An 11,037-nucleotide genomic window follows, 5' to 3' on the forward strand; every position below is an offset into this window, starting at 1 on the left:
AATTTGATTGGTTAGTTTTTGTTACTTAAGTCTCTCACCATTCTTTTTGTTTTTTTTTTTTACTTTCGAAAGTTAAATTTTTTGAACAAAATTATTTTATTGAATTTATTTATGATTTCTAATATCATAATTTTTTAGTTGATTTTTGAATTAAGTACAATACTTCATAAATTGTAAAGAAAGTGGACACTTTGATTTCAAGTAAATTATTTCATAGGTTGTAGTTTGTGAGTGATTGTTATAATTATATTTTTGGTATTTTTGTTTGATGCCCCTTTGATTGTAAGTAAATTTGTAATTTGAATGGGAAGGGGGTAACATAGTCTCTTCATTCGGGACCCATAGCTCCCCCTTCCCTTATATAATAGAGATATGTTGTACTTTAATTCTTAATGATATTTTACATAAACTTTTTTTTACCTTGATAATTAATCGCTAGTATATAATAGAAAAGGATAGGTCCAAATATATGTAAAAGTTATATTATATATAGGAAACACTATTAAAAAAAAATATTTTTTTTCCTTGTCTAACTTCTAACTAATTTCACAACAAATACACCTCTATTTTTTTATCATGGCCCATCATTAATCGTGAGTGATTCTTGAGAATAGTGATTTGTAAGTAAATTTTTGTAAATGTTTTGTATGTATTGACGTTCTAGGTTAGTAGTTTTAGTTTGTATGTTGATTTTAATTAGTTTTAATAAAGTTTCCTGATTATTTGAGTGATTTGCGTGATTTTATAATGTGATTTTCTCAAATTATATGAGTGATTTGTAAAGTTTCTTCTTTTAAGTGATTTGTGAGTGAGTGTTGCAAATTAATTTTCGGTAGTTTTCTTTGAGTGCCGATTTTGATTTTGACATTTCTTTTATAATTTAGAAAGGGAAGGGGGCAAAATAGACATTTCAAAAGAGGACACCATTGCTCCCCTTCCCTTATATAATAGAGATAAGATCAATATAGATAAGGAAAACATAACACATCAAAAATATCCGTATGAAATTATATTCCAGGGAAAATTACTCCCTTATACAAATTCTAGGAAATGGCCATGACATGTTTAGTGGCTTCGTTCTATTCAACTTATTTTAGCTTATTTTAGAAAAAATAAGATAAGATAAAATTAGATTAGATAAGATAAGATAAAATAAGATGTTACACACACGATAAACTATCTTATAAGATAAGATAAAATAAGATAAGATAAGAGAAGATAAAAAAAAGATAAGATAAGACAAAATAAGTTGAATCAAACGGACCCTTAATATGAATCTCTATTTTTTATTAATTTCTCATGTTAGTGGGGAGCCAAATACCTTAAGAAGGACTTGTTCTCCCCATCTTATTTTCAGTTCAGTTTAGTTGCAATCAGTTCAGTTCAATTCCTAAATTATTATCATTACTATTAGTTGTAATTTAATTTGATTTAGTCCAGTTCAATTATTTTTACATCGAAGAGAACATGCCTGAAGTTTTATTTCCTTTGAAATTCCCTTTCTTTCTCAAACAAACAAACACTTAATAAAAATTTTGGGGCTAGTAAGGGTGGGGGTAATGATAGTTAATTGGTGGGGACATGCACAAATATTTATAATTCCTCTGTTTTTTTCCTTCAAATTGCACCATTTCATTTTTGCAGCTATCCAACTTAGTTAAGTGGAGTCTTTTTAGATTCGTCTCAATACAAGGATTTTTAATATCAAAGTATTATAATTTTTACCTATAGCAATTAGAGATATTGACATTCAAATAAGTTTCTCCACAAACGTGGAAAACAAAATGGTGCAATGAAAAATCCCGTACAAGTGGGAGGGATTGGATCGAACCCTGATTCTTGGTACATGTACAAATATATAGGGACTGAGAGAAGTTGGTATTGAATCACACTTCACAAAAAAACTGTTAGCCTATTCAAAGATTTTTCTCTCTACATGTGAGTTTCTAGCCATCTACCTTTCTCTTTCCAATACCATCCTTTTTCTTTCTTCTCTTTTTCTTTTTTTCCCCTTTAAACAAGTGAAAATTATTCTAGTTGAGATCTAATACTATGTAGAGTTTTGGTGGTGGTTCTAGTTGAGATGTGGCGCCGTGGCGGGGGTGGTGGGTTTTTGGTTTTGGGGTTATGGTTATGGTTATGAACCCTTCATGCTCCTTGTTCTCCACCTTTTATATTATTAAAACGTAGTCTCCCCATTTGTTCTGTTACCTTTGCTTCCATCTCTCCATATTCTTGCTTCTTCTTCACCTTTACACGATGGCTGAACCATTTCTGTATGGTGTCATTGCTTCCCTTAGATCCAAATTGGAAACCTCTTATGATGTTGAGGTCATTCCATCTGACATGAGGGCGGAGTTGAAAGAAAAACTCACTCGCCTGCATTTTGATAGTTATTTATTTGATAGAAACTTGATCCATAAAAATGCCCTCTATAAAGCCGACGATATTCTGGATGATGCTGACAATGATCCGAATTTTCGTCGTAGGGGTCGAGAGGTTTTCTCAACATTGAATAGCATTCTTGGGTCCATATTAAGTGGGAAGGAAATCAAGAAAGGAATCCTTTCCCTTTTAAGTACTGAATTATCTGAGTTTTTACCTGAGAAACTAGAATCGGCTGATGTTGGTCTAGTATCATGCTTTGCTTATTGCGCTTTGTATCCCAAAGGTCATAGAATTATCAGAGAAATTCTGGTGAATCAATGGATGGCTGAGGGATTCTTGTCGCCAACAGCTGGTGAAGAACTGGAGGATGTAGGAAACCGCTATTTTAATGAGCTATTTCGTAAAGGCACATTTCAAGATCCTGTCTATGCTTTCGGTCTTAGTCTTGATCATGCTCAGGTTGCAATATACAGCTGTGTGATGCACCCCTCTGCACATGATGACGCATGCCGTATTGCTGCTCAAGAGGTACAAGTTATAGATTCTATTATGTCTTATTTTTCCAATTCATCTTCGCCAGCAGGTGTTAGGTATCTCTCTGTCTGCCATGATGGCATGAAATTGTCTCCAAAGTCGAACCTGTCACCGCAGACATACGGTGAGGCCAGAACATTCTTGTTCTTTGGGAGTTACATCGATGATGACGATTATATATCAATGGTTTTCTTGAGGAGCTTCTTGAGATGTAAGTGTCTTCGTGTTTTAGACGTGTCTGAAGTACAAAGTGCAAATCTGAGTACACAAGGGCCTCATATTGGAGCGCACTTAAGGTATTTGAGCTTGTCTCGAAATCACTACATAAAGAAATTTGACTTTCATTACGGCTCCAAATACCTTCAAACACTGGCTCTGGATGGCTGCACCCGGCTAGAGGACTTGGTCTTGGAAAGCCAGTTTACAAGGCTCAGGCACTTGTACTTGACGTCGAAGCAAAAGACTCTGAACCTCTCTGGATTGACTAATCTACGAATTCTAGAGCTTTCCGGTTGCGGAGAGCTGAGGCTTTTAACGGATGACATAAAAGATCTGACTGTCCTCACAACACTGCGCATATTTGATTGTCCAAAATTGCTTTCTCTTCCCAACAATATGGATTGCCTAACTCGCATCCAGGAGTTGGTTTTCCATGATTGTCCGAGTCTCTTACTGACAGATGGGAGATGTATGAATACATTGCCTAATCTTCGACGCTTGGAACTTATAAGGCTCCCTAAGTTGGTTGAATTACCTGTTGGGCTTCAATCTGCCACTGCTCTTCAGTATTTCATGGTTGCCGACTGTCAAAATTTGGACAGGTTAACGGATGTGCTGGGAAGTCTTATATCTCTTGAGGGGTTTTATATATACAAATGTCCAAAATTATTGGCTCTACCAGGAGCAATCAGCAATTTAACTAGCTTGCGATCCCTACACATTAGAGGATGTCCAGAGTTGGTCAAGAAGTACAATTCAGATAAAGACAATGATGAAATCATTCTTAAACTAGAGGACTTCGAAGATCAGGTTAGCCACTCATTTCTCTATTATTATTCTGAGCTATCTCTAAAACTTAGGTCAATGTGATTTACACTTTTCTTGCATAATTTTGTCGCGTGTCATGTTGATGCATTTCTTTGTCATCTTAGCAAAGTGAAGGCTAATTATCTCAATTTATAGCATGTTTGGTTCAACATTTTTTGGCTCTAACAAACGAAATCAAAATCCTACTCCCTTAATTTCTTCTTGTTTGGTTCAACCTCTCCTCAATCCATTTGATACTTCAATGGAACACGTACAGGGGGGGGGGGGGTTTGAATTGTACTTGGAACTTTTAGCAAAGTTTATTGCGGAATTTTAAAACAATAAAGGAACAGTAATCAGAGAGACAGAGAAATATAAAATTGAGGAAACTTCTTGAACCTTATCAAGAAGGGAAAACCTCAAAAACTATATTATTGCAATAACTCTATTGCAAATTGCAATCACTCCCTATAACTTAGTTCCTCTCGAACTCAAGTTCCTCACAGTAGTCCCCTTCGGCTACTGAAACTCTACTCTCTCTAACTTGAGTTCCTCTCGAACTCTAGTTCCCCACAGTAATCCCCTTTGATTACTGGAACTCTTCTCTCTCTTGCTTCTACTTCGAAGCCTACACTCACTAACTTAACTCTAAGTCTTACAAGAGTCACTCTACCCTTGAACCCCAAATTACAACTCAAATAATTTTGTGAAACACTAGTAATTATATTGAACTTAAGTACTTAAGGAACTTAAGAACTTACTTAATAATGCAACAAACCTTTTTAGAAAAAAATTAAGATTTAGCAATAGAAATGTGTTTTCAATTGGTAGATTGCAATGAGGAAGAGTTCACTTTTTATAGTGAAGTCTTCTCATGCCAGTTCCACTTGTTCCTCCACAAGTGTGAAGCAGTAACCCACATAGAATTATTTTCCCACGTTCACACTTCTTGAGGAACAAGCAAAGTAATTGACAATCCACTAACAGTACGTCGTTTTAAACAGTTGAGAGAAATAAGGAATTTGTTTAGGAAATCTATTTTTATTTATTTATTAACAAAGAAAGGATCTTTATTTAAAATTTAAACTATTTTATTTATTAACAATATTTCCTAAAAACTCTCAGTTAAATACTTTTTAAAACCACTGTTGCATTAATTAAATTACATACATGTAGTTCCTTAGTATTAAGCAACGTAAATTACTTACATAAATCCTAAGTACATACTCTTGAACTTATACTTCATGTCATCCCTTTATCTTCAACTCTGAAGATCCATATGTCCCATATCGGGAACAGCAGATAGTTCCTTGAAGGAACTGTAAAACACGAATGCATCCGTCAAGGAACGGCAGGTAGTTCCTGAGGAACTGTGAAACGCAAATGCATCTGGGAAGGAACTGCAGATATGTTTTTGAGGAAATGTGGATAGCTCCTTAAGGAACAATACAATTGACTTGCAGACAGTTCCTTGAGGAATTGTGAAACAAGAATGCGTCCAGCTCAGAAACAACAGACAATTCCTTGAGGAACTGTTGAACAAGAACTATAATCATGAATCATCACTTAGGAACTTCGTTCTTCTCTTGGAGTTCCAACTTAGGAACTTCATTTATTATCTTTATAAAGCACCATTATTAATCACTGAACCTTGCACACATAAAACTTATAAACCTTGTTAGTTATTACTTTAGTTTGTCATCATCAAAACCCGTAGTGGCTCAACATCATTACCATTAGTTGGTGGACTTGGGGGTGTTAAAGTCAAGCTTGCTCATGAACAATATATTCGAGTTCCGCTCGATCAAAGCCTGGCTCGAGAGGGATCGAGTTGAGCTTGAGTTCAGCTCGATATGCTCACGAGCCAAGCCTGAGCTAGCATAAAATAGCAGAATAAATTCTATGTAAAAAAAAAAACAATCTGAAATATTTATAGTTTTCGAAATAAAATAGAATAAAAACAGCATAAGGGAAATAACCAGCCTGCGTCCACCGCGAGTATCATACTGCTCTTGACGTTGCACCGTGGGATATTGTATGATTCGTGAGTCATGGCCCTGCATATACTCCTTTTCTTCCTTGAACTCTTTAAATATGTCGAACTTGGGCTCAGTGGAACTTGTACGAGACCCATAGGCTTCGATCTCTGCTTCGGAGCAAGTTACTCCACCTAAGTTGCTCCCCTGCTTTCAAGAAGGCCTAAAATCCTCGAGTTTTCCACATGATTACAGAATTCTCTCAAGTTCCCACAACCTACGTAAATCCACTATACCTGGCACCAACTACGTCAATTTCTCCCTCAAAATACGCCAAATATGATGTAAAATATGGACTTAACACATGCATCATATCTTGCTTACACATTATATAATGCACTACTTTTTTTTTAAGGAACCCAAATAAGGAAACTAGTTTATTAAATCAAAGCTAGCAAGAAAAACAACATTCTTGGCACATTATTCACCCAATAAAGTCATTTTCCAACTTCCACAGGTTGGAAGTACTATGCAAGCCCATGAGTGACTTTATTACCAGATACATTAACGAAAGACCAAACAATAACATCAAAACAAGAAATCAAAGCTAGATCAGAATCATTGACTAAGTGAAAATCACTAGACCAAACACTCATTGCATAGGTAGGAAGAGATTGACCATTGGCTTTACCATGAGCTTTTTTTAATTTCTTCTTAACACCACGAATTATCACCTTCTTAGATCGACCTACTAAAGTAGGTAAGCCAAGATACCAATCATAAATATCCACTTGCAGAACTCCAAGGGAATGCATGATAGAACACATCACGTTGAGGGCTCGAGACCCCACGACTAAAAAAGACCTTAGTTTTGTCAAAGTTAACCTTCTGACTAGAGGATAACCCATAGAGGCTTAAAGCTCGCACTATGACCTATAAATCCTACAAAGAAGCTCGAGAAAAGATAATATAATCATCAGCAAATAAAAGGTGATTCACCAACGGCGCCGTAGGAGCTAGCTTAATACCATTTACAAAACTATCTTCCTCCGCTTTAAGAAGAAGATGAGAAAAAATTTCATCACATAAGATAAAAAGATTGTAGAAAGGGGTCTCCTTGTCGTATCTGTCTATCGGGGTGAAATCTGCCGGAGGGTCTCCGATTAACAAGAACAAAGAACATAATTGAATGAACACAATCCATGACTCTATTTTTCCTACCCATATCAAAATCAAATCTCACAAAAATCACATGCACAAAATCTCACTCAATTTTATTATAAGCTTTTGGCATATCAAGCTTCATAGCCATACAACCTACCGACTTCAACTGTTTCATATGATGGAAAAGTTCAAAAGCAACGAGAATATTATTAGTAATCAGTTTTGCCTTGGAGTAAAAGCACTCTGATTAATAGACACAATCTTGTTAAGGAAATTTTTTAGAAGATTAGCATGAACCTTAGACACAAGCTTATAAACAATATTGTAGAGAGAGATGAGTCTAAAATCCGACATATGCTCAACATTACTCTTTTTTTGGAATAAGTGTAATACAAGTACGATTAAGATGACACGGAATATGATTACCTCTCAAAATACTCAATATTGTCTGCATCAGAGAAGGACCCATAATATGCCAATAGGACTTGAAGAACATAGGACACCTACGATCGAGGCTTGGAGCCTTAATCGGGTGCATTTGACTAAGAGCACATTTTACTTCGTCTTCTAAGTAATCAACTCTTAAAATTGCATGCATATTGCATCAACCCAGCTTTCGAACTTCTGGAATGCCTTTTCTATTAATGGCGGGTTAGAAGAGGAAAAAAACCCGCTTAAAATATCCCACTGCAACACGGCTAACAACTTCATCATATACTCCGCTTCCGTAGTCCATAATTGCTAAAAACAGAATGGTTTATTCCCCAACTTCACACGCACATTACTTTTCCACGCACGTCATGAGTTTAATATGTGCATGGTCAGACCACTTTCTATGAAGATGTGATAAATGTCCCTTGGGAAAAAATTAAGCCATGACCCGTCTACAAGAGCCCTACCAAGACGACATTATACATTTTTCTCCGCAGCACGACCATTATCATAAGTGAATTTATACCTAGTAAAAGGAACATCATGAAAACCACACGCATCAACCACCGCCCTAAAGTTTCTCATCTGCCAGTCTGCTCTGTCATCGCCACCATTCTTCTCATGCGAAAAAAGAATATCATTAAAATCTCCAATACGGAGCCAAGGTAAGTCAGATTGAGGGGCCAAAAGTTTCCAAGAGACTCCAGGAAAGGTGTCGATTGTGAACTTCTGGCCATCCCTTAAAACCCATACACGACACTCCTTAACACCTAGACCGTCCCGAACAATGACATCAATGTTGTAAACTGACATAGGCTAAAGGTCCACATTGACATCCTTGCTCCACAACAAAGCAATACCACCTGAACGACCCATAGACCAACCTCTAAAAGTTACCCAACTAATCTTTAATTCTTCCGAACTCAACACTGTGCAACTTTGTCTTTGATAAGAAAGCCATAGACGAGGTATCCCTCCGGATCAAATCTTGGAGGCTAGTAATTGCATTAGAATTACCTATCCCTCTACATAGGGATGGCAATTGGGCGGGGCGGGTGCGGAGGATGGTACCCCCACACCCGCACCCGCATTAAATTCTCATCCCCATCGTCCCCACCCCACCACCCATTGCAGAGAAAGATTCCAACCCCATCCCCGCCCCACCACCCATTGTGGGGGGGGGGGGGGAGGGGGATTCTAGACCCACCCCCGCACCCGCGTTGTACCCGCATCATACCCACTTCATCCCCGCAAAAAATCCACCAAAAAATCCACTTCATAAGCCTATTATAGTTGTCTACTTCACAAAATCACAATATAATATAGTAAAAGAAAAGTTAAAATACATTAACAAAGGCAAATGTTTTATTACATTTCAAAAGTGTCTTCAAATACGTTAGTAATATATGTATATAAATAGAATTTTAATAATAAATATGCGGGGCGGGGGTGGGGCGTGCGGGGGTGGGTGGGGCGGGGAGGGCGGGATGGGGCGGGTATAACATAAAATCCACACCCGCTCCACCACCCAATGCGGGTACAATTTTAATCCCCATCCCCGCCAAACCTAGACCCATCCCTGCCCCAATTGGGCGGGAATAGGGCGGGTCTCCTACTTGACCCGCCCCACTGCCATGCCTACCTCTACAGCTATAGCTCAAGATACTTATAGGGATTGACGTGTCTTCTTTTCGTCATACCTTAGCTCAAGCCAATCAGAATTTTTGTATGTCAATCGAGCGGACCTTTTTAGTCACCATGTTATCTCCCAACACGTCATTATCATCCACCCTATTACGCTTCCTTGTTTCCAAAACCCCAAATTTTGAACAATCTCCGGAGCATCTCTTTTCTCTCGAGCTAGTTTACGCTACATTCGGGCTCCCCAAACACTATTATCCTTTACTCCTCCAATAAACGTAGTACCTATGAAAGGAATAGTGAAATAAGGCGATGTCTTAGGAATTACGTCGTCGGCACGCCTTGACTTCTTCTACCTCAACAAAGTTCAAACGATCCTCCAACTCAAAGTCTTTGAATTATCCTCTTGAGTGCAAGGGATTCATGGGTTTTAAAGGTTTATTTACAAATATGACCTTACGACACGCCTTGACTTCTTCTACCTCCACCATAATTTTCTACAAACCTTTGCGGGTGTGGACGCAGATATTCACCCTACCGAATATTCCTATCTTATTTGTCTCCTTCCACATTACTACACTCTTTCTCAGTATGTCCAATGAAACCACACAAGAAACAAAATTCAAGGCAGCTGTTCATAAGCAAAAGAAACTTTAATCACTCGACCACAACCTTTAACATTTTAAAACCGCACATATAGTTTTGAAATATCCATAATCACCCTAGCCCTTTGAAAGTTGTCTAAGTTTATCGTATCATCCTCATGTACATCCATGATTAAACCTAGATTCGAGGCAATAACTTTGCATATAGGCGAAGATCGACAATTAAATGGCAAAATTTTAATGCGAACCCAAAAGGGATAGTGAGTCAACATTACTACAGATGGTTGTTCATATACTAGAGACTTCTTTGAGCACCAATAATAGTTGGTCATCAAAACACCATTGCCTCCTTCCCATAACCTTCTCCTTATTCTACAATGGAAGAATTGGAAAACAAACAAATTAGGGCCAGTCATCCGAATTATGAGTCGCTCCCTCACCTCCCAAACTTGGATCATAGTCTTCTTCGAAGTTAAAAGCATCAATAGTAAAACTGCGTTTGGTGATCACACGCCACACTAATAACAACGAGATTTGGTACGAATCACCAACGTCATCAATGGCACCAACATCCAGAACATGAGATTCAGCTTCATTAATTTTCAGATATTTATACTTTTCAAATCACTCACCTTGCATTAGAAGAGGCATAAACCCCTAAGGTTAAGGCTGCCTTTTTAAGAGGAGAGTGTTGGAAATATAGGAACAAACAAGAAAAGGAGAGAATTAATGTAGCAAATAAAACAAAAAGAAGGATTTGGTTTACGAATTGAATTGCATACTTGATTAATTAAAGAAAGAAGCTAGATGCCTATATAAAGGCTTACAACCGAACTACTTAACTTAGGAAATGGCAAGATAACATGAAAGTGGCTAGACATGAGGCAAACATGGCCCACGTTCATGCACCCTCCTAACAAACTACAAATATAAACTGCTTAAAGTTAAGCACTAACATTTAGTCCTAAAATAAAGGAAGATAGTTAAGCAACTTTGGAGCATAATAGTTAAGCAACTATTAGTCAACACACCCCTTTGCTTCAAAGTTGGTTTTGAACATATTCCCAAAAAAAAATTTTTTTTATGAAGTACTTCCCTTCATATGTGAGGCATGTTCTCATCACCAAACATTCGTTGATGTACTTTTCACCAACTATCTATTTGTGGAGCACTTCTCTCCAACACGACGCACTTCTCACCCATTGTTCTAAAATAAAGTTTCTTCTTTGGCTACTTGTGCCATGTTTTGTTACTCTTCATTTAGTGATCTA

The 11,037-nt window shown here is 37.3% G+C and overlaps 1 protein-coding gene across 1 annotated transcript in view; it reads left to right on the forward strand.

The window, feature by feature from the left end:
- Positions 1 to 1,886: 1,886 nt before the first annotated feature.
- LOC104889629 (putative disease resistance protein RGA3) overlaps positions 1,887 to 11,037 on the forward strand; it is a 28,200-nt gene continuing 19,049 nt past the window's right edge. Inside the window, exon 1 of the mRNA XM_048640018.2 lies at positions 1,887 to 3,951. Within this exon, the coding sequence (XP_048495975.2) occupies positions 2,260 to 3,951 (1,692 nt within the window). The 5' untranslated portion in view covers positions 1,887 to 2,259. The remainder of the gene's footprint in view (positions 3,952 to 11,037) is intronic.

This window comes from Beta vulgaris, chromosome 3 (genome assembly GCF_026745355.1).
Source record: "Beta vulgaris subsp. vulgaris cultivar EL10 chromosome 3, EL10.2, whole genome shotgun sequence".
Lineage (NCBI taxonomy): Eukaryota > Viridiplantae > Streptophyta > Magnoliopsida > Caryophyllales > Amaranthaceae > Beta > Beta vulgaris.